This window comes from Capsaspora owczarzaki, assembly GCF_000151315.2.
Source record: "Capsaspora owczarzaki ATCC 30864 unplaced genomic scaffold supercont2.11, whole genome shotgun sequence".
In the NCBI taxonomy this organism is placed as follows: Eukaryota; class Filasterea; order Ministeriida; family Capsasporidae; genus Capsaspora; species Capsaspora owczarzaki.
The window spans coordinates 1,108,498-1,135,624 of record NW_011887302.1 but is presented as its reverse complement, the minus strand read 5'-3'; the positions used below and the strand labels follow the sequence as shown (position 1 = coordinate 1,135,624).

Here is a 27,127-nt window from a genome sequence, read left to right as displayed (position 1 = left end):
GAGAGCACAAACAAAAAACCTCAGCAAAACAAAAAAAATAACCAATAAACCCTAGGGGGAGGGTGGGGTGTCTTGCCCAGTGGTTCGTGCTATGACCGTCGACACCAGACTGCATTGAAACTCTCCCATCCCTTCTAGACTCAAACTGGGCACACTGGCCGCCTAACTGTTCTAGCAGGGTACCACCTGGTATTTCAACAGTCTTGTTTTCTCTACACTCCCTCCTCAAGATTTAAACCATACTAGCCGCCTCTATAGTGTTTCTTGACCCGTGTTAGCGCCGTCCAGCCGGCGAGGTTAGCCGGTGGTAGTTAATGAGGATTTAGCATATTCTGGTGTATTTGGATGCTTTTGGATAGCTGTCATTGCGCATTTTGTATCAATCAATCGACGTTACCTGGCCAATAGCTCTAAGCCCCAACCCGTGGGAATCGGAGTCTCACAAAGTGTATTGTTTTGTAATTCAGGCTTTGAAACGGTTGAGAAATTTCTCCCAAGCATTCGCAAGTTGAAAAAAACCGAATTTTTGAAAAAATTCGGTCGTTCCGAAATTCGGAAAAATTTTTCCACTGTGAAATCGGCCATGTGATTCGTACCGATGTTTCATTTTCAAGCTTGGAGAAAAGTGGTTTGTCAAACCGGACATTCACCATTTTGACACAAACCTTGCCAATCACGACAAAACGCATCTAAAATATCATCCAACACATACATGCAATGCTTTCATACTTGAAACGGCGCAATCCGTCGAGTAATTTCAACAGCCCGAACCATTTCAGCCAACCAAAACCATACTCCCTCCACCCCCATCAACTACCCGCACTCCAGCCATCCCATTATTCACAGAATCAATGCACAATCATATTTCCTACAAATCCATCCTCCGGACAACCCGCCTGCTGCTCTCCATCACCGGGTTGCAGTCCTCGTTTCCAACCACTTTTGCGAGAATGGGGTTGAGCGCTGCCATTCTGTCTGCCAGCCGCAGCAGCACTGCGCATCGCCATCTCGCCCGCTTCAGCCAGGCGCCATCCATCCATGGTACGCACCGCTCGACACAGCCACCAGCAGTCGCCCTGTTGGTGCCTTCGCGGCAGATTGCGCTGGTCGGCAGATTGCACCCGTTCTCGTTCACGGTTCTTCATGACCACCCCGCGCCTCGGTTCGCCCCCGCTCCTCCGTGCGTTTCGACGTACCACACGTCCAGCGCGATCTCTGCCACGCGTGCGGTGGGCGGTCTCGGCGACACGCTGACCAACCCGTTCTCGAGTCCTTCCTCACCTCCGCCTATGCCAGTAGTGATGACCGCTGCGCACTCTTCCTCCTCCACGCTGCCCGGATCGGACTCTGCTGCGCAACGGCCAAACTTTTACGACACGACGATCGAAGAGTACGCCCGCAAGAAGCCCACGCGGCTGTCCATCCGCCAGATGCTGCACTTTGGGCGCGATGTGGACGCGACGCGGCTCATTGAGGCTGCGCGGTACCTCCACCGGGAGATGCCGACACGGCTTGCGCACCGGCTGTGGTCGCTGCAGCACTTGCCATTCATTGTGGGTCGAAACCCGTACATCCAGAGCGTTTACGAGAGCTACGCACTGGCGTTTCGCCGGCTGATTGGATTTCCAGCCATCAAGTCGCTCGCGGACGAGGCGAGGTTTGTCGAGCTGGTCAAGGAGCTGCTCGACTCGCACAACCACGTCGTAGTGTCGTTGGCAAGTGCCGCCGCGGAGATTTCAAAGTACCTCACGCAGAGCGAGCTCAACGAGTTTTTGCACAAGATGCTCGTGACGCGCATCAGTCGGCGCGCGCTCGCAGAGCACCACATTGCGCTGCACAACTTTTTCCGCAACAAGCATTCGCGTCAGGGGTATGTGGGCATTATTCGTCGTGACTGCGCGCCGGCGGCAGTCGTGCGTTCGGTCGCTGCTCAGCTGCAAACCCTGTCCTGGCGCACCTACGGCCGGTTTCCCGCAGTCATTGTCGAGGGCCATCTCGATGCGACGTTTGCCTACATTCAGACGCACCTCGAGTACATTTTGCAAGAGCTGCTCAAGAACAGCATGACGGCTGTGATTGAGTCTCACGCCGGAAAGTCGGGCTCGCAGCCTCCAGATTTGTTTTCGCCTGTGGCTGTGGCGACCGGCGGTGGTGATGCCTCCAGCGGCGGTAGTGTTGATCTTCGTGGTATCAACGCAGCGCCCGAGCTGTTGGGCTTGACTCCTCCTCATTCGAAACCATCCGTTCCATCCTCTGCCAGCGCGGCTGCCGCCTCCGGCGCATCCACCAGCATGCCCGTTGATGCTGCATCCCGCTTCTCTTCCATGATGCGCTGGTCTCAAACCAGCGAAGAGACGGCAGTCACGCAAAACACCTTTGCTGTTCAGTCGGCAACACTTGCCGGATTGGACCGCCAGCCTTTCGGCGAGCCTGGCGCGACTGCAACGGAAAACGCTGGCTGCGATCCCTCGTTGCCGCCCATCATTGTGACTGTCTGCAAAGGCGATCAAGATCTGACCATCAGAATTCGCGATCTCGGGGGCGGCATCCATCCCGAAGACGTTCCGCGCGTCTGGGACTATGGCTTTTCCAAGGGGCATTATGCTAGTGAGCAGCGCCAGACGCCTACTGCCACGACCAGCTCCGACACCAACACCAACACAAACACCAACACGACCGGTGCTAGTGCCGCGGCCCAACCTTCGTCCGTGGCGGAGCCGACCGAAGTTCGACGTGGCTTTGGTTTGCCCGTTTCGCGCGCATACACCGAGTACCTCGGAGGTTCGTTGCATCTCGAGTCGATGCATGGCTACGGCGTCGATGTCTATATCAAGCTGAATCATCTTGGCGACAACATGGAGAATGTTCGGATTTAGTGTCGTGGAGTCTTTTGCTGTTGTTGTTTGTGTCTAGTAGTGTTTATAGTAGTCTTAAACAGTTCAGCAAGCTCCTTTGATTGGCATGATACCTGGATTGGAGTGACCCGCAGTTTGTGTGTTTCTCGCAGGGCAAGATTGAGCGAACAACTCTTCAACTCTTCAGCTTTTCCATACTATCACTTTATCACTGCATCGATGCTGTTCTTCGCACTGCGAACATGTCACTGTTTTAACGTTCACTTCTTTTTTTTATTTCATTCTATTATCTTATTTCGCTGTTTGTTCGTTTTTGTTCGTATTTTCTCAGCCAAAGTCGAATAACGACAAGAACGACAACGAAAGCGACGCAGTCACACTCAGCACTCAACACCATTGACAAAAAGCAAGCAAAGCCAGCGACTCTCGACATGGACACCTGCACCATGGCCGTGGTTGCCGCAGCAGGAGGAGTGCGTACAGCCGCGGGGACGGGAACGGAGGTGGTCGGCTTTGCTGCTGCTCCAGAAGCGACCTCGTCCACGAGCACCACTCTCACAGAAGCAGAAGCTGAAGCAGAAGCTGAAGCAGCACAGACACAGCTACTGCCACTGGCACACAGTGATGATGAGACTACTCCTGCTGCATTGGCCTCGGTGCAGCAAACCGCGCTTGTCATCAGTTCCGCAAGCGAGCCACCGCTGCCGCTGCCGTCGTCGCCACTACGACCATCACCGCTGCAACTGCTGCTGAAACAGACACAAGACAGCAGTGCAGCGAGTGGTACGAGTGAGGAAGCCGAGGGACCAACGAAGCAGGACGACGCGCCAAGACGGAACTCGACAACACGAACAGACGAGCTCCAGCCAGCAGAGCCAGAAGAGCCAGAAGAGCAGGACGAGCATGGCAATGCAGACTCTGATGATTCAGAACTTGGTCAAGTCACTCCCGAGGAGGACGCTGCAGCTGCATCTCCATCACCGTTGCCAGATACACCTGCTTCTTTAGCAGCGCCCGATCCCGCGACGCCAGCCAATGCTGCTGCTGCAGTCGTTATGGTCCACCCGCTGTTTGCGAATCCTCATCATCCTCATCCTCATAGTAACAACAATACCGGGTCGCTCGTGTCGTCTCACAGCGCACTGCCGTCGGACGCGATATCCGTGCAGTCGCTGGACTTGTCGCTGTGCGGGTTTAGCGACTACTCGGACTACGACTCGGTCTCCATGACGAGCCAGCATTCGCACGTTTTGCATCCCAAGCACCATGTCGGCTCGCACGCGCACGTCGGCGTAACGCGAGCAGGAGGGCATCCAGTGCCGCTGCATGCAGTGCATCTGAATGACCAAAAGTCCAAGCCGGACAAGGTTCCGCGCCGAGAAGAAGAGCACGAGCGTATGGATGCCGCCGCCGCCGCGTGCCTTCCTCAGCAGCAGTCGCAAGAGCATCCCGAACAGCCCAGTCCAACAGAGCTGTCGCAACGGACAGAGGCGCCAGACGAATCAACACCTTTACCTCTGGCCGACACCGATGCTGTCCACTCGGCTGGCAACAACACACCCTCGCCATTCGTAGCCCGGGTGCACCGCTCCGAGACCTCGCACTCTCTATCGTCTGTAGCCTCTGGCTCGTTGTCCATCTCCTCGACCATGGCAACTGCCGGATCGCTCTTTGCTCACCCAATGTCGGATTCGGCGTGCCCTTCCCCGAGTCTCTCCGCAACGTCGGAAGGCCGCCGCTCGAGCCGCTTTGCTGCAACCCCACGCCAGCATCGCAACAGTGTGCATTTCAACGACCAGTCGTACTCCGAGCCTGGCAACTCTGGCTCCCAAGACACCCATTTTGACGATGGGCCAAGTGCTGCGGAGAGCGGCGGCGACCCAGACGATGACGACGATGACAACAGCAACCACAACAACACCAACAGCAACAACAGCAACAGCAACGCCAGCCGCAACGGACAAGACGACGACCACGAGGACCACGAGGACCACGCGCATGACGACGAAGACGACGACGACCGTCAACAACGCGACTTTCACGTTGGTCGCCGTCTCGGTCGAAGCTATGCTCGCGAGTCCATCTCTAGTCTGAGCTCTGTCACCGGATCGTTTGCTTCCACATCCGCGCTTGCGTCTGCTTCCATGTATGGCGGCGTGGACGAGGATGGTTCGCAGCTCGCCAACTCGCGATCGAACACGCCGACATTTTCGATTGCTTCCTCCCATCCCTACGCTTCATTGTCTCCGTCTGGTTCGCTCATGTCTATCACTCAGACAGACCTGGCAACTAGTGGCGCCACCGCCTCCGCATCCCGCTTTGTTTCTGCGTCGGCATCTGCGTCCATGTTGTCGAGCTCTCATCCATCGTCGCGCACGCGCAGCGACAGCAAGACCAGCAGCTTCTCCCTCGTCGATGCTGGAGCGATGACCGCCATGGGAGATTCCGTTTCTCAATTGGCTGACGACAACATTTCTGTTGGCGCCGACAGCCTGTCGAGCAACCTCAACCTGTACACGGACAGCACCAGTGTTGCAAGCGTGGTTGTTCGCGGACGCAACGCGGCTGTCATGGAGACGAGCACGCACTCGTTGCTTTCGCAAGTCTCGATCGCATCCTCCACCGCTTCGCAGCATCACAATCCCAATGTGCACCGTGATGAGTATTCCGAGTTGTACGAGCGCGACCGCACTCGGTCTCGTTTTGTTCCGTCCTCCACTGGTTCGAGGTCGCAGGGTGTCTCGCCTGCACCGTCGTTTGGCGCGCGGGCCAAACCCAGCTCTTCCTCAACATCACCCATGCGAGGCGGCCGGGCCCAAAGTCGCCCGCAACCGAGTCGGCAAAAGCTCGCAAAGGCGGCAGCTGCCTCTGCCTCTGCAGCAGCAGCAGTAGCAGCATCCGCTTCAGCTTCAGGTTCGGTTGGTGGTGGTGGTGGTAGTGGTGGTGGTGGCTCCTCCGCGTCTTCTTCTCGCAAGCGCAACAAGACACCGGCACATCGTGCAGCGAATGCATCAAAGTCGATCGCATCCTCATCTGCTGCCGCAGCGACTCCCGCGACAGAACACGAAGGACTCCTTTCGCAGCAGCCTACCCCCATCGCCTTGACCTCCAGTCGTGGAGAGGCCGTCTTCCCAATGGACCAGAGCGTCACCCTCACATCATCAATGCACTATGGTTCGCCAGTCCCAGGCTCGACCTCGACAGAGCTCGATGCCTACCTGCTTTCGCGGTTTGGCACGAATGAGCGACCGCCCATCGACGAGGCCCGCTTGGCCGGCTCGACAGCGTCCAGCACTGTTGCCACCAGCCCCCGTCACTCGGCCGGCGGGTCACCTGGTTCCGCATCACCGCAGTCGGTCCCAGCGCGCCTTGGCGAGAAGCGACGTCGCAATCGGAATACAAGTCGACCCTTGTGGGCGGATCATGTCAGCTCGTCCAGTGCACCGCCTTCAGACGACGGCTCGGGAGCAGCTACGCCCGTGCATGCAGGCGCGCCTCCATCGCCCAAACCACGCCCGCCATATTCGCGCCAGCATTCGGATAATTCGTCTCGAAGTGCACAGACCCCTGCCTTTTCTCACACAGCTTCTTCGTCCTCGGCCAAACACCACCTGTTCCGCTCCATTTCGTTCACCGAAAACTATCCAGAGTCGTCTCAGGCGATCGAACGCACCGCTGCCGCGGCTGTTTCCAGCACTGCCGTTGGTCGTCCAGCCACGATTGCCTTGGAATCCCACGTTGCAGCAGGCGCGAGTGGCGGAGCCTTGTCTCGCGACGGCTCTGGCATGAGTGTTTTGCCGGAAGACGCGCTTGGAGCAGACGCCTCTGGGCTGAGCAACTCGGCATTGGCGCAGGACACGACCATTACATTGGAGCACTCGCACACACTGAGTGCACCCATCGCCATGGGCAAGCCCGTTCTACCGACAGATGACAAACCTGCTGCTCAACATGATCGTGATGGTGACGCCGGTTCTGGCAACGAAGACGGCGACGAAGCCGGCGAGGAGGATGATCAGAATGCACCGAATTCCGACAGCGATCACTCAAGCAACCTGAGCGATTACGAGCGCGACACTGAGGAAGAAGAAGAGGAATACTTTGAAGAAGAGTACGACGATTACGAAGACGGCGAGTTTCACAACGACGATGACAACGAGGATGACGGCGATGACGACGACGACGACGACGACGATGATGATGAAGATGATGATGATGACGAGCTTTCCTTCTACAGCGACGAAGACGGAGCCCGGCCTTCGCACACATATCCGTCTGCTGACGCAGCTGCAGCTGCAGCCGCAACTGTCACTTCTCTGGGCGGCTTCTCTTCGCGACACGTCGTCGGCACGCACCATAGCTATTTCGCCCAGCTTGGCGACACATCGGATGACGAGAACGTTTCTGACAGCGAGAGTGCGGTCGACGAGCGAGATACAGACGTGGCTGCTGGCCAGCAGATCAGCCACGGCTCGATCCACGCTCTCGGTAGCGACCTTCGCGCCCACGCTGTGCGAGAATATCACTCGCATTCTGCAGTTGGCGCGTCCACCTCAGCACACCATCGCGAGTCGGATGTTATTTTGGCCGATATCGTTGCAAGCCTGCAAGAAATTCGGGCTCACGAGGCCATCACGGCGTCCAATGAGGGTGTTGCTGCAGCAGCAGCAGCAGCTGCAGCATCGAGCGTTGTCGGGCAGACTTCCACGTCAGAGTTGTCCGCAGGGGACCGTGCAAACCTTTCAGCAATGATGCTGGAGGCGCATTCTTTGCTTGATGAGTGCATCAAGGCTGCCTTGGACGGCTATCGCCTTTCTTTCGACGATGCTCTGCGACCCCTTCCGTTGGACATTGGCGACGACCGCGAAATTCTTGCGCGAGCGATTGCGCAAACGAGATTGCGGGCTCTTCGTGAAAACGAGTCTGCCAGCGGCAGTGGCTCTCGGCCGCAACCGCAGTCCGACTCGGCTCATTCATCTGCGGCAGATTCTGCCAGCACCAACAGACCGCTGCGCGGCAGGCGTTTCCGTTTTGTCAACCGGCCTCACGCTGCAATGGTGCCACCAGTGGATATCATGGCTGGTGGATTGGCGGGCGCTAGACGGCTGGACTTTGATCCAGAGTACCTGCGCTCCTCGTGCAGCATGTGCCTCGAGCAGTTTGCCCTGGACGACATTTTCATGTACGACGACTGCTCGTGCATCTTTTGTGTCGAGTGCTTTGTCCGCTACTACGCCATGCGCATCGAAGATGGTGACATTGCGCACATGATGTGCCCTGGCTGTGGTCGGCTCGTTCAACACGAAGAGCTCGTCGAGGCGTTGCGGACGACCTTTGCCCTGGTTCGCACGCCAGATGTGGCTGCGCGCTTGCTCGAACGCTTTGAGCGGCTCACGATGATTGCTCGCATCAATGCCAACCCGAATGCGCGCTGGTGCCCAACCCCTGATTGCGAAACCGCTGTGAATCGCTACCTGGACGCACCTCCGCAAGCAGTGAATGCGCGCATGAACATGGAGTGCTCTCGTTGTGGGTTGCGCTTTTGCTTTGATTGTTCGCGTGGCTGGCACAACGGAGTCGATTGCGAGGCTCATTTCCGAGCCATGCTCAAGGTCGCCAAGAAGGAACAGGCGCGCTTGCTCAAGCAGGCCAACCGCATTCGGAAGGGCAAAGGTCCGGCCGTGCTGTCCGACACGCAGCCTCGTCATCATCCAACGCCGCAACAGCATGCACTAGGCTGGCATGACAGTCCTGGCAATGGCAACCCGCCTTCGTCGGCTCCAGCTACCGCCACAGATCAGCAGCTTGCTCCCACAAACAACGAGCTCGTCACGCGAGGCCACCACGCCTCAGAGAGCATCGAGGGAGGCAGTCTGGGAGCGAAACGCCGCACCACACGAGAACGGTTGGTTGGGTTGTTCAAGGGCGGGCCTGGTCCTGTCATCGTTTCAGACACAAGCGGGATGCCGCCGCCGGCAGAGGGTGGTGTGGCACCTGTGGTTGCACACGCGGCGCAAGAATTGCCCCCGACGACGACGACGTTGACCCCGACCGAGCCACTCGATGATTCTGCTCCACAGGTTTTGCTTGGCGGCGCTTCAGAAACCGTGGTCGATCCGATCGGGGACGAGCAAGACGAAGGCCAGGGTCTGGCTCACCTGGAAGGGCGTCCCGACCTCATCTTTGTGCCGTTCACCGGTCCCACCAGCACCGCCGCCGCGCCATTGGTGGTGCCCGACCACACCATGGCGCGTGTACCGCAGCATGTGGTCGAAGAGATGCAGGCAACGGAGCGCGCGCTCACGCGTCGCGTTCAGAATCCGGACGTCGTGCATGTCGACGAGAAGCAGTTTGTCAAATGGGCCAACAAGAAGACGCGAAAGTGTCCCACATGCAAGGTCCACATCGAAAAGGTGATTGACGGCTCGTGCAATCACATGATTTGCGGCGTGTGCCGAACCGAATTTTGCTGGCTTTGCGGCGACAAAATCCCTCCCGTGGGTCACTTTGCGAAAAACAACATTCGCGGTTGCCCTGGATTGCAGTTTGGCGTGGATAGGTTGGTTTTCAATTTTTTTGGAGTTTGTTGCAGTGTCATGTTGCAGTGTTATGGATGCGAAGCGTTGCTGATGTGTGTGGGCTCACCTGTTTTTTTTTCTTTCTCTTTTTGTTGTTGTTGTTGTGGTTGTGGTTGTGTGAATGAACGACAGCATGAGCACGATGCGCAGGTTTGCCGCCAAGGCACACATTATTGGCGTTGTTGCGGGCAAGGGTTTACTTGTTACACTGGGCATTCCAGTTGCTCTCGCTGCCGCGATTCCTGTTGCAACTGTCGTCGGAGTCAAAGCGGCGCAACGACGGTGGCGCACGCGTCAGCGCAGAAACCAGCGGCTGTAATTCTCGCCAGCGGCTGGAAAATCTCGCATCATTGTGAATCGTGATTGTTTATTTTTTTTTTTGTTGGTTTGTTTTTTTCTATGTACTTCTTAGCATCTGTCTGTTGTATCAATGCATTTTTATCCACTTAATGGTATCGTATTCCGGACATTCACAAACACAACATGGATAGTCCAAACAATCCATATCGGCCAAAACCCAAACAAAAACAACAACAAAAGATAGCCACGAGACACGCGCTCACAACGCCGCACGCACTTCAGCCACACTGTTGGGCCGAGCCAAAAGCTTCTGCTGCTGAACAAACAGCTGATCGTGTTGAAGCTTCTTGCGCTTGACATCACGCTCTTGCAAGTCTTGCAGCACGGACGCTTGCTCTTGCGGGATTAGCGCCGAATGCGGCTCGAACGCATCGCGTCGCCACGTCGAGAAATCGACAGAGTTCACAACCAACAGACCCGACTCCAGACCCGAGAGGACGTAGCGCTCATCCGACGTCAGAGCGATCGAACAGAGTGGACTGTGGTTGGAAGCATAAATGTGAACGTGCTTCAAGGAGAAGGCGTGCTTCACCATCAGGCAGCTCCGGGCACCGCCAGTGAACAAAAAGTCGCCATTCTTGTCGTGGCACATGGCGTTGACCGTTTCGTCCAGGTCTTCTGTCGCCAGCAGCTTGCCGTTCATGGAGAACAGAGCCAGCGCGCCACCCTTGTCCGAGTAAGCAACGGTGACAGACCCATTCTTGGGCGAGATGCACACCAGCACAACGCGGCGGAAGCACGGGTGGCGCAGCGAGCGCAAAAAGTCACCACCAATGGTGTGCAGCAGCACGACATCGCGCGAGCCGCTCGCAACCAAGTCAAACGAAGTACTGACGGCAATGCACGAAACCATGTGTTCGTGGCCGAAAAGGGTGGACGACGGCTGGTCGGCACACCGTTGCTTCTTGGTGCTCCACGGCCAGACGCGCACGGTCGAGTCGCGCGAGCCAGTCACAAGCAGTGTCCCATCTGCGGACATTGCCATGCACGTAACGACGTCTCGATGCGAGTGGACGCTCTGCAGCAACTTTCCGCTGTCGAGTGCGTAGCACTTGAAGCTATTGTCCCAGTACCCGCAGGTCACAAGCACCGAGTTGTCCGCCGAGGTGGCAAAGCAGCGGGACGACACCGCAATGCGCTGATCCAGCGGTTCTGGCAGACGGCGCACAATGCTGGAGTGCGCGACCGGCTCGCCGGACGTCTGCTCCTCTGTAGGGTGTTGTGAAATGAGAGATTGTCGGACGATACAAAGAAGGCCAAAAAAAAAAAAAAAAAAAAAAAAAAAAAACTTAGCAAACGTAACGGTGCACACAAAACCCCAATCTTTGAGTTGCCAACATACCCAGCACTGGATCGAGCATCAGATCGAAGGCCAGATCGCCTTCTTCCATGGTCGCAGGTGCGTTGTAGGTCCAGGTGTGCGACCCAAACATGCGCGAGGTGCTCACAGTCACAATGGACTTGAGATTCACATTGCCAGTCACAAAGCACACGGGATCATCGCTGGTGATTGGCAACTTGAGCAGCGGGCTGTGCAAAGACTCGGCGTTCCAGTGGCTCGTGCTTTCCGAGGGAGTGACTGCCTTTGCTGCACCTGCGGTCGCATTGCTTCCAGCAGCCTGGGCGGCAGCGGCAGCGTCCAACTGCAATAGGTTGCAACAGCAGCAACAGCAGCAACAACAGCAACAACAACAACAAAAAAAAAGCAACAACAACAAACAAAAATGGTGAGAAACAATGCAACTCTCAACACAAACAGCAAAAACCCTTCCTCCTCCGTCGTCATTCAACTTACATCGCCACGACGAGGATGAGGAGTGTTGAGCAGCTTGCAAGGAGTCTGCCCAAAGCTGGCAATTTGCTGCTCCACCGCTTGACGCATGACGGGGTCGGAAATGGCGTCAATGTCGACTGCGCCGTCGTACGTGAGATAGTAAAAGACGTTGACGGCCTTCTCAGCCTCGGGCCCTCGTTGCTTGTAACCGAAAATGAGATCAATCCACTCGTGGAGGTGCTCCGAGACGTAGTCGCTCTCGAGAGCCTCGCGGTGCAAACGCACAAACTCCTCCGAGCTGCCATGCGCCCAGGGAGGCAGCGTGACGTTGTCCACAGTCGCGCCGTCATCGTCTTTGCCGAAGGGGTACTTGTTGGCGTTGACGAGCATCTCGGGCAACGAGTACAGCTCGGGAATCAGCTCTTTGACATCGGTCGTCGAGTCCATGCAGTTGCGCCAAGCCTGTCCCACCGACGCGAATGTGCGGCCGGCGTGGTCAAAGTGGCCGCCCTGCAGATTCAAGAACAGGGTGCTAAATGGCTCGAGCCGAATCAGCCAGAACAGCACATAGCCAGCCGCAGAGTAGTGCGAGCCGTAGTGGAAGGCAGGCACCTCCTCGTCCTCCCACGACTCAAACCGCTCCACAAAGGTCTCAAGCCGAGTGGGATTGAGCGCACCAATAGGCTTGGACAAGTCGCGGAACACGGACGGGTCTTTCAAGTCAAGATTTTCCGACTCGTAGTCGGTCAAGACCCACGGGAAGACTGGGTACTGGTTGAGATCGTTGAACGAGCGGCCTGCCATGGTGTTGAGCAGCATCAGGTACTCAAAGTTGGAAATTTCACGGCGTTGCCAGCGCGCAGTCGCATCCGAGCGCAGGAAGATGCGGGCCCACATGGAGGACGCCGAGCTTCCGTTCGACAGGCCGCCACCGCTAACGGCACCGGCGTTGGTCGCGTTCGCACCCGCGCCTGCTCCAGCACCTGCACCAGTCGCGCCGGTCGTCATCATGGCAGCAAGGCCGCCACGAGCAGCCTCGCGGAAGTTGCTTCCCAGCGTGGCTTCCGTGCCGCTCGCCAGATTCGGGAGTGCGCGCAGCGCGCGGCGTGCAACGCGGCGATCAGCAAAGTTGACCATCAGCGTGGTGTGGTTGCTCAGGAAGACTTCTATGGCAGAGTGGCGCAGCATGTAGCGGCGTGGGTAGACGATCGTCACTTCATCAAACGTCCATTGGCCATGAACCACGTCCAGATAGACACGGTACGGATTCTGCTGCAGCTCCTTGAACGCCGCACTATCCTCGTCGGCCGTGAAGGAGAACATGCCCGTGACAATCTTGAATGTGCCTGGGATTTTGCCACCTGGCGTAATCATTTCGCAAGGTGCGCTGAGCAAGACGCGCTTCCCTGCGGTGCTTGCCAACGGGTCGGCGCCTCCCAGCTGCGGCAAAGCCGGCGTCGCTGCTGGGGGTGCACTGGTGGCAGTTGCCGAGGCCGAGCCCGCAGCGCCGTTCGCAGTGCCATGCGAGCTCGCGGGCGTGCTCGAGGAAGACGCGGGCGACGCTGCAGCAGCGCTGGACGACGAGGCGGCGGGCAGCTCGTTCATCGAGTCATTCATGCTATCGTCGTCGAAGGGCATGTCATCGTCGTGCGCAGCAGTAGCGGTCTTGGCTTTGAGTGCCAGCTTGAGCTTGGTTGCGGCGCGCATTGCAGCCATAGCGCCGCCGACCGTAATGGGCTCGACGCCGGGAGAAACCGCGCCCGCGTTGTCAGCGTCGTTGTTGGTGGACTCGATCAGGAGGATGGCTTCCTGATGATCGCTGCCGTAGCGGTTGGGGACCAGGCGAGCACGGCGACGCAGGGCGTCTTCCGTAGAGTCGAGCTTCATGAAGGTGATTGGCTTCTGTTCCGCACTGTCGGCCGGCAAGCCCCACGGACCGTTCTCGTTGGTCAGCAAGTCAAACACCTTGGCGTACACGCGAGAGGCCGTGGTGGTGCCGCGGCGCAATGCAGCCTGCGCGGCAACCAGACGATTCGCTTCGTCGGCAAAGGTCATGCCCAGGAACTTGTTGATGGCAAACATGGACGACGACTGGGCTTCCAACTCGATCGATGCGGCCGCTTGAATCGCCAGCTGGGCATTGGAGGAGCGCAAACGCAGCTCTCGTTCGTAACGCGCGGCAAGGTGCTGGCCTTCCAACACCATGTCGCGGTACGCCTGCTCGGCCACGTCGCGAAGACAGCGCTGCCAGTCGCTCGACGTCAGGGCCATGACGACCTCGATGACGGATGCAGCGGCGCGCAGGCAGGGCGACTCTTTGGTGATCAGCTCAGTGCCAGAGGGCGTGACGAACGCCTTGGACAGGAAGGGCTTAAAGTCCGTGCAGCTCTCGTGAATGAGCGGCGTCACGCTGCTGAAGGCCGCCTCGATGCGGGACGTCATGAGGCTGCCATCGTCATCGGGAACGTTGGGATCTGAGTTGCTCGGGTCCAGAATGCTCTTGTACTCGCTGACGATAATGACCGAGAGGAATTGCAGCTCTGCCAAGAGCAACTGCTGCGCTTGACGCAGATGGCCATCCATGTCGCGGTAGACGATGGCGCGGAGTCGCTTGACGTCCATGCGATCGAGGACGCAGCGCAGGTTGTCAATCTTGGATTCTTGCTCCTTGAGGCGGATCATGAGATAGTGCTGCAGACGGTGGAAGCGCTCGCTCTCGTGTCCCATCATGACCTCGACCAGTTGGCGACGCAGCTCGGACAGGCGCAGCAGATGCGCATCGAGCTCGAGGTAGCGGTTGGTCATCGCGGCCGGCGTCGCATCGCCAGCGGTTTGGGTGCTGATGCTGGCAGTCAGCTGTGTTTGAATCCGGCAGCAAACGAGGCGGAGGCATTGCCGCAGAATGCCGCCAATGCTCATTCCGCGACGTGTCTCGAGCTGATCGTAGCTGATTGTGCTGGCAAACACGAGCAGATCGACAAGATGGATGAGACGGGTGACAAGGGGCTGAACATCAAGCACGGGTCGCGAGGAGGCGCTCTCGATTGTCGCACTTGTCTTGTCGGAAGCATCCAGGTCTTGTTCGTCCGCGTCTTCCGTTGTTGGATCTGTGGGTTCGGCCCCAGCAATCAAGCCTGCAGTCGCGCCAGACTCGCTTGCCATGTTGACCATGAGCATGGCACGGCTGTCGTAGAAGCTGGGCTCTTCGCTGTTGTCTTCGGCGGAATTGGGAGCCGTCTCGAAAAGATTGCTCGGCCGATTACGCGAAAACAAGCTGGTGCCAGTGACGGATGTCACGCCAGGGACGGTATTGGAACTGCCGCCCGAGGCCGTGTTGGCGGCAACGGCACCCAGCGTCGACCACGCACCGCCCAACGCACCGCCAATGGCACCGACAATGGCGCCAGCTGCAGACATGCCAGAGGAGCGTTCGCTGCGTTCGCTACGCTCGCTTGCTGGAGGCGCCAAACCTGGAGCGGTCTGCCCCGACAGGTTTGCGTTCGCCGCGGAGGGTGAGGCTGAAGTCGGCTTGGAGCAAACCGTCAGTAACGCCGCGTATGCGTCCTTCAGCGTGAGCACGTTCTCGGCAACGATCGAAACGAAAAAGGCCACGTTGAACACAAAGAGGCTGTTTTCGCGCATGTTGACAAAGTCGGCGCCAGACTTTTTGTCGTTGGTGCGCCAGGCTTGCATGTCGGCCTCGACCGCCAACAGAACGTCGCAAATGAAGCGGAAGTGCAGCTCTGGGAAGGTGAGCACGGAGTTGCTCAAATCTTCGTGCTTGAAAACGGCAATGGTGTCCACCCACACCTGGTAGCCTTCGCGCTCATTCTTGAGCGCATGGCACAAGAGGACACGGAAGAGGGTGCAAATCAGCTCAGCGCATTGGAGGTTTTCTTGGGCGGCTGAGGCGACAATGGCGGCAGGGGCCGCAGAGCCCGAGAAGGACTGAGCGGCAGCAGCAGCACCGGGCGGCGTCGGTGTGGGCGGCAGAGAGGCGTCAGAGCTGGAGGAAGGATCGGCAGGAGGGGGCGTTGGCGAGGCTGGCCGGGCCGAAGCAGGCGCTGCTGATTGGCGATTTCCGGATACCACCAACACCGAGCTATGAGCAGCGGCAGGGTTGACGAGGTGGTGGGCCGAGAATCCGCAATCCTGGACGCGAGTCACAGACTTGAGGAAGGTGACAAACCAGTTTTGCCAATTTGGGAAGGCGAGGAAGATGCGGCGGTTGTCGGGTTCGTGACTCAGCAGCATGACGAGATCGCCCAGCAGCCGGAAGAGCGTCGTCGTGCCGGCGCTGCTCGAATCGTGGGTGACGAGATCAAACAGGGTGCGAAGAACGCCCGGGTGCGCAATTCTGGACGTGGCGTCGCGCGACACGAAGCGGTCTGGCACAAGCTGCTTGGTGACTTGATTGAGCATGATTTCAAACAGGGCATTGTACGTGGTCTTGTCGAGCTCGGTCGAGTACATGCTCAGGGTGGTGCTAATCAGGGAGAAGAGCTGGTGCTGCTGAATGAGCTTGTCAGCGCGCTTGGTGGGCAGCCAACTGAGCAGCTTGCCCAGAATTTTCAGGCCAAAGCCACGGACGGGCACGGATTTCGCGGACAAGAGTGACAGCGCAACTTGAATGCCGTTCTGCTGCTCAAAGAGTCCGAGAATGGGCTCCGGGTGGTCGCACATCAGGGTCAGGATGAGCTCAACCGCATCAATCACATGCCACTCTTGGTTGATGCTCAAGTTGGCGACAATGTAGTTCAAAATGGCGCTCAGCTCGTCGGCAGTGATTCCAGAGCCGTCAAGCACAAGCTGCTTGATGATGGTCAGCACAATCATGCGCAGCTCGACGATATCCGACGTGTTGGGACGCTGCGCCACCGCGCGTTTCGTGACTGGATGGAGGACGGGTTGGCCAGCGAGTTGGTAGCGCGCCGCGCCTGTCGGTGACTGAGTCTCATCCTCATTGTCGGGCGCTGGTTCAGCTCGGGAGGCGGGAGGCTCTGTTGTCGCACTGATGGCCGCTGCTGCTGCTGCGGTTGCTGGATCGGGCAGCCAGAAGAAATTGGAAATGAGATCCATGAGACGCTGCACGCCAATGAGCGACCGCACGTTGACCGATTCAGTCCGAACGAGGTCGCTGGCGAGCACGCCGAGCAGACGCTTCTGGACGGCGACATCCGAGCAAATCCACAAGTTGAAGCGGAAGAGCACCTGATCAAACAAGTCGCGGAAGAGCGACTGCGCCGCCAAACTGTTTGTCTCGGCGGCCTTGCGCAGCGACTGCGCGAGCTGCAGCAACACCTCGAGCACCTGACGCGACATGTTGGTCGGTAGCACGTCGTCCAGGAGATGCGCCAGAACGGTAAACCCGCGATGTTGATCAAGCTGGGACTGAGACGTGGTTGACGCTGCCAGCGTTTCGGCAAAGAGCGACAGCAGCGTGAGACTGTACGCGGGATCGGGCTCGTACACAATGCCAAGCGCGCCATCGCGCGGCTGATCGGCATGGTCGAACTGAGAGACGAGCGGGAAGAGCGTTTGGATGCCGCCGATGGACTCGAGCGCATGGTGGTAGGAGTGCGTCACGACGGTGCGAGAGCCGTTCAGCAGGATGGCACCAGAGGATTCTGCCGAAAACCATTGGTTGGCGTCGTTGGGAGAGCACTCAAAGCACACGTTGCCGGAAACCGCCTTTGGGTTGTAGGTGAACATGATGGCGCTCGTCAAGCGCCCACCATCAAAGAGGGTCTTGCGGTGGACAGTCGTGAGCGGCACGCTGCTCTCCGTGGCTTGTCGGAAGTTGCTCATGTAATCAGACTTGAGTGCGTGGATGGCAGCCACCTGCGCCGAGGACAGGGCGTCGTTGAACACGTACGTGGCACCAATCTGGCCGCAAAAGGATGTGCGAACGGAGGGCGTGGTGCTTGTTCCGAGGAAGCAATGGGTGAAGAGCTGTCCAAAACCGACGGGAAAGAAAGAAAAAAAAAAACACGGAAAAAGCACAGGACAAAACACAAGAAGGACAAAAATGAGCTCTCAGCTTTCTCCGCTTCGCGCCTCGAGCCTGCCATTCGAATCAAACAAACCCCCGCTTACATCCGTAGTGGTGACAAACTTGATGTCGCACTTCAACACCAACTGCCCGTTGACGTAGCACATCAACTCGCTGCTGCCGATGCGGCGGTAGTTGTGAACGGCAGTGAACATGTACCACTGACGCGGCTCAAAGTCGAACGGCACATCGCAATCGGACGTGATTTTGCCCATGGACAGCTTGAACGAGATGGTGAGTTTCTTGCCATCAAAGTGGCCCGAGTAGCCCAAGCCCTTGTCTGTTTTGAAGCTGTTGGATCAAATGCGATGAGCGAGGGGAAGGAGAAGTGGGGGAGGGAAGTGCTTGTCCAGCAGCGCAGCAGCCACGTTCAACGAAAGTAGTTACCAGTAGAGATACGGCTTTGGTTTCTCGAGTCGCTGTTTCAGGAGCTCTGGATCCGGCGGTTCGATTCGGAACCATGTCGAGAAAGTGAATCCCGTTTGGTAGGGCCACTTGGTCACGCATGGCAGCATGATGCCCTGGATGTGTCGGAGCAAAAACAAAAAACAAAAACAAAAACAAACAAACAAACAAACACACAAACAAACAAACAAACAAACAAACAAACAAACAAACAAACAAACAAACAAACAAACAAACAAACAAACAAACAAACAAACAAACAAACAAACAAACAAACAAAAAAACGTTGAGTCGCAACGGTGCGTTATGGACACGACCATTGCACACTTACAGACTGGTTGCCTGAAAAGTGAAAGTAGACATTTGGACGCTCTTCTTGTGCCATCGAACGCAACACGTTCATGAGCTTGACAGAGAAACGAGGCTGCGAATGCAACAAAAAAGCCACAAAACGAGGTTAGTCAGCATCAATTTCATCGGCTACATCTCTTTTGCACTTCACTTACACGAAGCTTTTGGTCGGAGCTCTTCAGGGTACGAAGAATGCTGCGAAGCTCGCGAACGGAAATGCAATAGCGACCGAGCACTTCCACCAGCTGTAGAACTTTGGCTGCGAAGAACAACAAGAAATAGAAATGTAGTCAGCGCAAAAACAAAATGGTGTGTGTGTTTCGAAAGGCACATGTTGACGCTGTCAAAAATGCGCTCCAATCACGCTTACTGAGGGCAATGTCGTCCTTAAAGACGTGAATACGACCGAGAAGCTTCTCAATCAAACCCCACCGCGAGCACAGCTCGAGATTCGTAATGCTCTTTTCAAGAATGGCTATCAGCGTGTTCCAGATCTCGGCCTGCACGTTGACGGAGCAGTGCGGCGCAACATCCAGGAGGACGTACAGCGCATCGATCGCGCGAATTTCATAGTTGGAGTGCAGGTGGAACTCTCCGACGACGAGCTGCGGGGGAGTATGACAGAATTGAAAGACAAGCGATGAGAGGTGAGCATGACCAAAATCAGCCGTTTCGCAGACGCTCAGATTTGCACACATTCTCAGAATGTTGCGTTTCTACGTCGGATCACCTCCCTCTCTCTCTCTCTCTCTCTCTCTCTCTCTCTCAGACGCCACTTTACATCACAATCGCACAGTAAGTATTCCCCAAGCATCCCATCTTCTTCTTCATCATGACTGAGCGATGGTTGATTGTCTCTAACGCCGTTTCTTCAGTGAATTGGATTCACTCCAATCCGACTCGCGCTTCTCTCTCCCCCACACTCCCCGCCCCGCCCGTTTTTTCATCCATGATGATCAAGATGCTGGTACGTCCAACATCCATCCCTGATCGACGGCCTCCCCGGCTTTCCCCCCGATCACAACCAGCTCGCTCTTTTTTCCCCCAATTCCCCGTTCAGCTCCTTCCGCTCTCCTTACCCCCCCCCTCTCCGCCTGCGCATCCAACCTTCAAAAGTCTGCGTGTTCTTGAAAGTGAGTTTTTGTCAGCCGAAACATTGAACGAGTCTCAAAAACGAGAAACAAAAAAAAAAAAGTTCAAAAAAACAAGAAAAAAGTTGTATGAACGAAGCATTGCGATTGAAAAAAGTTCAGCAAAAAGCAAGTCAGCGTTTGAGATGCAAGCTCAACGTTATAGAGAAAGAGAGAAAAAGAGAGAATAGGAGATGGGACGGAGAGTGATGGACGGAAGGGGGTTACCAGATCAAAGAGCGCGCTGACAATCTGCGCAGAGGGCGACTTGGCGTCCTCAATGGCGAGGATGAGGTCGACGACGGGCTTGTTGGCAAGCGACGCCTTGAGCGCTGCCTGCTGGGCAGTGTCGTCCTCGTCGTCCAGCTGCGACTGCGAGGGCATCGGGGCGAGCATTGGCGCAACGGCAACGGGCGGCGCTGGGAAGTCGGACGAGAATCCACCCGCCGATCCGGATCCCAGCGCGGAGGCTGACGACGGCGATGATGAAGATGATGAGGATGAGGACAATGTCGAGTTGGTGGCCGAGGCGGAGGAGCCCTGCTGGTGCGCGAGGCCAGACTGGAGCGCACTGCTCGCATGCCGCGCTGCCGATCCTGCGCGCCGCAGTAAGCTCGCCATTCAGCAAGAACAAGAAGAACAAGAAGAAGAAGAAGAAGAAAAGAGTGATAAAGAAGAAGAGAGTAAAGTGAAGAGTGAAGAAAAGAAAGGACGAAAGAAGAATGAATTGGAAAAAGTAAAACGATTGCTCAGAATTGTTGAATTTTCGAAACAAACTTCTTAACAAAAAAAAAAACACAACTCGTCGAGTTTTTGAGTGAACGTCTAGCGCGACACACTGTGATCGAGTGATCTTTCAATAAAGCTGTTTTCGGCTCTCTTAAGGTTTTGAAAATGAATGAGAATTGAGTGGAAGACCAAGGGCCCAAAAATCACAATAAATCACAATGGTTTTTAATAGCTTTTTGGTGATAGGGGGTGCATCACTTTATGCAGGGTTAGAGTAGGACTTGTGTGTCTCACGATCATGATACTTTCGAAAACATACTTTCGAAAAAGAAAAGCTCAGTTTTGGTTTTTCTTTCGCTTTTTTTTTTTCTTTCGCTTTTTTTTTTTTTTTTGCTTTTTTTTTCTTTCTTTTCTGTGCTCCCTCGCTCTGCTTGCTCACGACTCCAGCTTTGACTTCACCAAGTCATCAGTATGAGTATGAGTTCTGGAACTGCTTCTCCCTACGTGCATCGTAAGACAGCTTGCTCTGGTGTGCGCTTCTTCGCTGTTTGCTAGCACTGACGTAATTTTTTTTTTTTTTTTTTTTTTTTTTTTTGCTTGCTGGCAGTTTCGAGCTCTTCCTCGTCTGCGCCTCCAACACCCTCCACCGATGCCCACCCGCATCTCCTGAGCCCACAGGTTTCTTGTCCTCATTGCGCAAAGTATCAAGCCGAGCTCACTATTGCCAAGGAGCTGCTTCGTCTCGAGCAACAACAAGTCGCCACGTTGCGTGAGAATGCCGCCAAGCAGGAAGCTGCCATTGCCAAGCATGAAGAAACCATCACCAAGCTTCAACTCACCATCGCTGAACTCTCCGGCACCATCAAAGCAAACAACCAGCTTCACACCGCTCTGCAGTCCGAGATCAACACACTGAACTCAGCTGTCAGCAACCAGACGCAGCAAATCAGCAACCAGACGCAGCAAATCAACAACCAGACGCAGCAAATCAACAACCAGGCTCAAGAGTTGCACGCCTTGCGCAACCAAGACTCTGAGAAGTCCAAGAAAATCGAGGAACTGTCTAACGCCTTCAAACGTCTGGAAAAGCGGATGGACCAGGCCAGCCAAGCTGCACGTCAGCAGGACGAAGCCCATCAGGACACCATTGATCGCCAAAACGCCAACGCCAGGCGCATTCATGCGATTTCGATGTTTGGTGAAGCTGCCCGGATGGTTTTCGCGGCTCAAGTCGGACGTGCTGCCACCCATGGAAGTCTGACTCACAACGAGATCTGGAACGGGCTGGAGTTGGATTTTGCTCGATTGTATCCAAGCTCTTTGCTCACCGATCAGACTGGCTTTTTGGCTGTTCACGTGGCCCGCACTGAGGACACTGACGCGATCCGTTTTCTGAAAGAAACTTGCGTCGGTATCACGTTCCAGACGCTCGTTGTTGCGTTCTGGCTTCGTGATGTTCGAAACAGGCAGGCACATCCTCCTCTCGGTCGCGGCGTCGATCTGATCGAGAGCTTGCCTGCCGAGTTTGCAAACCACGGAGTGCGGATCCACGCCATTGAGCAGCGGGCGCAAGCACTGGCGTAGTGCTTTATTGTTTCCGCCGCTTTTTGTTTGTTTGTTGTTTGTTTGTCTGTTTTTTTCTCTTTCTTCAATGGAATGCTTGAAATCGTTTGCTCCAATCGCGATCATTGGACACCGGTGGGGGTCTCAAAGGCAGTGTCAGTGGAAAGATAATCCGAACACACACAACAGCTGTCCTCTTCAAGGAGCCATGTGCGCAGTCCACGTCTGGGTAGAGTTGTTCCAGAGTTTGAGCTTTGGGAGGCTTTCCGCAGCCAACTCTGTTTCAAACAAAGGATGCTCATTTCTATGCTATGGATATTAACGATTCTTGAAACATCCATCAGCTCTCAGAAGACCTTTCCTCTGAACACCAACACTACATAGTACGATGACACGGCCGAGGCACTAGGACCGGGAGATTGAGCGAAAGAAGACGAGTCGAACGATGTGAAGCTCGTCCACCAACTTTGTCGCCAACTGCCTCCTTTCACTGAAACGCCACTGTGATGGCACCCAGGGTATTTAAGGCACCCGTGCAACGAGCTCAGTCGTCACTATGCCCTGCAACTGCACCAACAACACTGAACCATGTCTGACAACGATCAGGATCGACTTGAGACTGCGACTGCCCTCATGATCAACCTCAAGCACCAAAGCCGGCGAGAGTGGCGTTCTCGATGCTCTCTACTCGTTCGAGAAGTCGGACCAGCTTCTGAAGCTGGTTGGCACCTTTGCGAAGCGGGTGAGGACTCGGATGTCGGCCAAGAACAAGACCTCGATTTCGCTGGGCTCTACTTCGACCTGTACAAGGCGGCTGAACGCGGGATGCTTCAGCGTGCTCAAGCCAAGGAGCTTTGGATCTGTCGACCGATGTCTGTCGACCGATGTCTGTCGACATCACTGCGGAAATGACTGCAGAACAAGTGCGCAAGACCCTTCAAGATTGGCAGCACGTTGTCGACGGCGTTGAGCTGAATGCGTTTTTGATGAACGTTTTCTTTGGCTTCCAGTGGCAAGCTGCCAAGACCGCGTTTGAGCGGAACGTGGGCACAAACGGCTACCCTGCAACTTGGGAGAGTTTTGTGCGTTCTGTGACACCGGCAAGAACACTCTCAGCACCATCACCGCACAGATTCAAGTCTACTGGCTCGTCTTTGCGTACCCGGCTCTCCAGTACGCCAACTGCTGCTTCCAGGAGCTTGCTCGCTTCCAGTACGACTTCATCGTTCACGTGGCTGAGCGTGATCAGAAGACGTTCTGGCAGTTCGCTCCTCAGCTGGTTTTTGACTTCAAGCTTCGCAACCCGAAGATTGCTCCTCTCGGTCCCGTCGACAGCTTCAACAGCGAGAGGGCTCTGGAAAAGCACGACCAGTACACGCTTGAGCTCGAGAAACTCAAGGAAGACTCTGTGCTGCAGTTGCTGACGACCTGGCGGCGATGAGTGCTTTGTCTGGCGGCTCTGCGGGTTCTGCTCTGGCTGCGAGCTCTTGTGCCTCTGCGCGTTCTACGCGCTTTGCGTCTAGGAGCAATTCTGACGACTCTGACGACGAGGACTCCGACATGGACACCACTGCGTGACTCTGCATGAATTTGTGCTGTTGCTCTTGACATCGTTTTTTTGACTGTTTTTTACGCTTGTCTCTAGCGCGACACACTGTGATCGAGTGATCTTTCAATAAAGCTGTTTTCGGCTCTCTTAAGGTTTTGAAAATGAATGAGAATTGGGAGAAGACCGAGGGCCCAAAAATCACAATAAATCACAATGGTTTTTGGAGATAGGGGGTGATGCACCCGGACCCGTGCTGGCCCACAAAGTGGGCTGGCATGGGTTTGGAGTGCATCACTTTATGCAGGGTTAGAGAACGTCGTTCGTCTGATTGCTGGCTTTGCATTGAATTGACGTTTGTATGGGTTGACATTGCAAAAAACCAAAAAGCGTTCGTTAGTCAGGTCTCGCGTATGGAGGTTGTGCCTTTAAAGCGTGCTGTTATACTGCGAGTGAACGACAGCACCTTACGATTTGGTAGCCACTCTTCCTTTTTTTTTTTTTTTCTTCTTTCTTGTCTTTTCACTTTTTTTTTTTTTTTTTTTCATGCGACCGCGCCGCCGCTCGATCGGGGCAGGCGTTCCCGGCGGATGCACGCAAAAGACGTGGCAGGTGCTCGTGGGCTTGCTCGCGCTGACGGTGGTCGTGGTGAACGTCATCTTCATTGTGCACATGCGCAAGGACCAGCAGACGCTCGAGGACGAGCACGAGCACCTCCTGCAGAACCTGATCGCCGACAACGGCATTGACAATGGCAACGGCAACGGCAATGGCAATGGCAACGACCGGCTCGGGCTGGGCGAGCTCGATGTGGCTGGCGAGAACGAAGACGCCCGCCAGCGACGAATCCGCCTCGCCGCGCTCTTGCACGACCAGCAGGAGCACCGCCGCGTGGGACAGCGGATCAGAGTCAAGCCGCAGCAGCAGAGCAGCGGCAACGACCAGGCGCAGGGGCAACAGGCACAGGTGCAGGACGCCCAGGTTGCGCGCGCTGAGGCCGAGGTCAAGGCCGCCGAAGCTGCCGTCGCTGCAGCGCTGCAGGCTGCGCAGAATGGTGAGGAGATCTCGTCGTGTCGGGGTCAGGACAATTGGCCATCCGGTGTCTGGTTGTCTATCGGAGCGGGGGGGAAAGAGAAAGGGTTTGTGTTGAGGGGACGGCCACGTCGTCACAAATCTGAGCAAAATCTGAGCAAACGGTCGCAAATCTGAGCAAAGGTCGCAAATCTGAAAAAGTAGCACATGCGAGAAGCTACAATCGGGGCAGCCACAATCAGAAACGGCACAAGCAGAGAAGCTTGCAATTCAACCTGAACATCTCAGAAAAGACAACACCAACCTTTGAGCAAAAATCTTCGTTTTGCAGTCTTGAACACTCTATTCTATTCAGAATGCCCTGATGCCTCATTGAAGTGTGCGTTCGCTCACGTTGGGTTTCCGTCCTTCCTTCGATCGCAGCTTGGGTGCCGGGAACACTGGACATCACAGCCGAGTCTGGCAAGCAAATCGGGCGCATCACGATCAACGGGGAAGTGGTCTTCCAGGAAAAGGAAGCCAACGACAAGGGTCGAGGATTTAACGTTGCCATCGTCAACCAGTTTAATGTAACACTCATCGAGCTCGCTGCGCTATGCTGAGACCCATGCATCTGACTTTGACATCGGGGAATGAAACGAAAACAACCTGACGCTTCTTTGTTCCTTTGCTTTGTTACTGTTTGCTGCAGGGTAAAGTCATGGCAATACGGACCTTTGACACCTACTTGGAGGGTGCTGAAGAGGCCTTGATTCCGTTCTTGAGTGGCATTCATGCTGGTCGTATTGTCGTGATGACCATCAAGGTAACGTTTGGTCGCGCTCCGACGAGCTTCCGCTTCAGCGTCACTCACCACCGCCTCGGCTCCTCCTCCAAACAAACAGGACGAAGGTACATTTATGCTGCACGACGAAGCGCGCAAATCCATCGCAGACCATCTCGGTGCCACAATGGTGAAGGGACTGCACTGGCGCGACATGTACGCCATCATTGGCCGAAAGGGCGTCCCGAGCTTTCCGCCATCCGAGAAGGTGTCGCGCTCTCCCAACCTTGACTCTTGGGGCGAAAATGTGTCCACCAAGGCAACTATTGCGCTCGAAAACCCGGCTGAAGGTACGTCAACCCCCCCCCCACATCACATCTTCCCGAAAATGTCAACGTTTGGCTCATTGCTGGGTATTGCTCAACAGTCACAAAGTGCAAGTGGGACCCCACTCCCGAAAATGCTCGCCGAAGCGTCTTTTGCAATGCTCACGAGGGCTATGGCACGTTGTGTGACTGTAAGGAGAGCTGTGCAAGGAGGGTTTTTTGTTTTCTGATGCCTTCCTGACAATCTCGCCTCACCTTTCCCGCCGATCCCCCCCCCTCAATAATTTTCTCCTCTCCTGCTAGGCAACAACCCCGACGATTTGAACATTGTCCCAACAGCTGCGGGAATCGAGTTGGAAAACCTCCAAAACGTTCCCGTCATTGTCATGGCAAGCAACCGCCCTCAGTACCTGTACCGCATGCTCCGCTCGCTGCTGGCCACTGCTGGCATGACACCAGACCGCATCATTGTATTTATCGATGGCATGCTGCAGGAGGTGTTTGACGTCACCGAGTTGCTGGGCGTGCGCGGCGTCATGCACGAGCCGCAGGGCGAGAAGAACGGGCGCATCTGCTACCACTACAAGTACTCGCTGACACGTCTGTTTGACGAGATTGCTCCGAGCGCGCCTTACACCATCATTGTCGAAGAGGATTTGGAGGTTTCGCCCGACTTTTTGCAGTACTTTGACCAGACACTCCCGCTCATGGAGCTGGACCCGACCCTGTACTGCATTTCGGCATGGAACGACAACGGCTACATGCACTCGACCAAGGATGCCGCGCTGCTGTACCGCATTGAAACCATGCCCGGCCTGGGCTGGCTCCTCTCGCGAAAGCTGTACAAGGACGAGCTCGAGTCCAAGTGGCCCGCACCGGAAAACCGCTGGGACTGGGACATGTGGATGCGCCTGCCGACCAACCGCAAGGGACGCGAGTGCATCATCCCGGACATTTCGCGCACCTACCACTTTGGCGCGAGCGGCGTCAACATGAACTACTACTTCCAGAAGGCCTACTTTGGCAACCACCGCATCAACAAGCAGGCCGACGTGGACTTGCGCAAGCCCGAGCGAATGACTGCCAAGTTGTACGAAGAGGATTTGCGCGCGCTGCTGGCCAAGGGTGTGCCATTGCGCGGCACCAATCCGTGCAAGGAGGGCTTCTTCCCCTTCCCGTTCATTTACGGCTTGAACGAAGCCTTGGGCGTGACGGGCAAGCACCCCGGCATTGGCATTGGCATTAACAAGCCTGAAATCGAGACTGGCTTCTCGGCCGCCGAGCTCGACCAGCCGCCCTACCTCATCTTTTTCAAGCAGAACTCGGAAACCGAGTTTGAAAACTGGATGCGTCTGGCTCAATGCTTCCGCGTCTGGGATTTAGATGTGCGTGGACACCACAAGGGTCTGTTCCGCTTCTGGCTGGAAGGACATCAGATTATGGCCATTGGCGACAAGTCCCCATATTATAACGAGTACCGCCCGACAGGCAACTTTTCTCCTCTTGATATTACCGGAATCGAGGCCAAGTTCAAGGCCGAGAAAGAAAAGAACAAGAAGGGCTAAACTGTAGCAGTATCTGTTTTTCGGTTGTTGTTCGTTGTGGTTGGAAGCAAGAGTGTAAGCAAAAGAAAAAAAAACCCCATCAATCTTCACTTGGAGTT

General features: G+C 55.8%; 6 protein-coding genes across 6 annotated transcripts; 5 read left to right on the top strand and 1 right to left on the bottom strand.

The window, feature by feature from the left end:
- Nucleotides 1-933: 933 nt before the first annotated feature.
- CAOG_06550 (branched chain alpha-ketoacid dehydrogenase kinase) lies at nucleotides 934-2,981 on the top strand. Its single transcript, XM_004345249.2, has one exon. It carries the CDS (start codon nucleotides 951-953, stop codon nucleotides 2,874-2,876), a length of 1,926 nt encoding a protein of 641 aa, XP_004345299.1. The 5' UTR covers nucleotides 934-950; the 3' UTR covers nucleotides 2,877-2,981.
- Nucleotides 2,982-3,135: 154 nt separating this feature from the next.
- CAOG_06549 (hypothetical protein) lies at nucleotides 3,136-9,876 on the top strand. Its single transcript, XM_004345248.2, has 2 exons — nucleotides 3,136-9,414; nucleotides 9,566-9,876. Exons 1-2 carry the CDS (start codon nucleotides 3,287-3,289, stop codon nucleotides 9,750-9,752), a joined length of 6,315 nt encoding a protein of 2,104 aa, XP_004345298.1. The 5' UTR covers nucleotides 3,136-3,286; the 3' UTR covers nucleotides 9,753-9,876.
- On the bottom strand, nucleotides 9,852-20,168 carry CAOG_06548 (neutral sphingomyelinase activation associated factor). The gene is made up of 9 exons (XM_004345247.2): nucleotides 19,734-20,168; nucleotides 18,746-18,980; nucleotides 18,531-18,634; nucleotides 18,356-18,448; nucleotides 18,007-18,140; nucleotides 17,664-17,910; nucleotides 11,589-17,519; nucleotides 11,136-11,436; nucleotides 9,852-11,002 (listed from the first exon to the last, which is right to left on the bottom strand). Exons 1-9 carry the CDS (start codon nucleotides 20,124-20,126, stop codon nucleotides 9,993-9,995), a joined length of 8,448 nt encoding a protein of 2,815 aa, XP_004345297.1. The 5' UTR covers nucleotides 20,127-20,168; the 3' UTR covers nucleotides 9,852-9,992.
- Nucleotides 20,169-20,587: 419 nt separating this feature from the next.
- Nucleotides 20,588-21,934, top strand: CAOG_06547 (hypothetical protein). The gene is made up of 2 exons (XM_004345246.2): nucleotides 20,588-20,745; nucleotides 20,842-21,934. Exons 1-2 carry the CDS (start codon nucleotides 20,706-20,708, stop codon nucleotides 21,816-21,818), a joined length of 1,017 nt encoding a protein of 338 aa, XP_004345296.1. The 5' UTR covers nucleotides 20,588-20,705; the 3' UTR covers nucleotides 21,819-21,934.
- Nucleotides 21,935-22,385: 451 nt separating this feature from the next.
- On the top strand, nucleotides 22,386-23,238 carry CAOG_06546 (hypothetical protein; the record flags this gene model as incomplete). The annotated part of the gene is made up of 3 exons (XM_004345245.1): nucleotides 22,386-22,539; nucleotides 22,716-22,879; nucleotides 22,903-23,238. 3 exons carry the CDS (start codon nucleotides 22,386-22,388, stop codon nucleotides 23,236-23,238), a joined length of 654 nt encoding a protein of 217 aa, XP_004345295.1.
- Nucleotides 23,239-23,814: 576 nt separating this feature from the next.
- CAOG_06545 (O-linked-mannose beta-1,2-N-acetylglucosaminyltransferase 1) lies at nucleotides 23,815-27,108 on the top strand. Its single transcript, XM_004345244.2, has 6 exons — nucleotides 23,815-24,397; nucleotides 24,799-24,944; nucleotides 25,067-25,180; nucleotides 25,260-25,488; nucleotides 25,566-25,655; nucleotides 25,768-27,108. Exons 1-6 carry the CDS (start codon nucleotides 23,890-23,892, stop codon nucleotides 27,027-27,029), a joined length of 2,349 nt encoding a protein of 782 aa, XP_004345294.1. The 5' UTR covers nucleotides 23,815-23,889; the 3' UTR covers nucleotides 27,030-27,108.
- The last annotated feature ends 19 nt before the right edge of the window (nucleotides 27,109-27,127 follow it).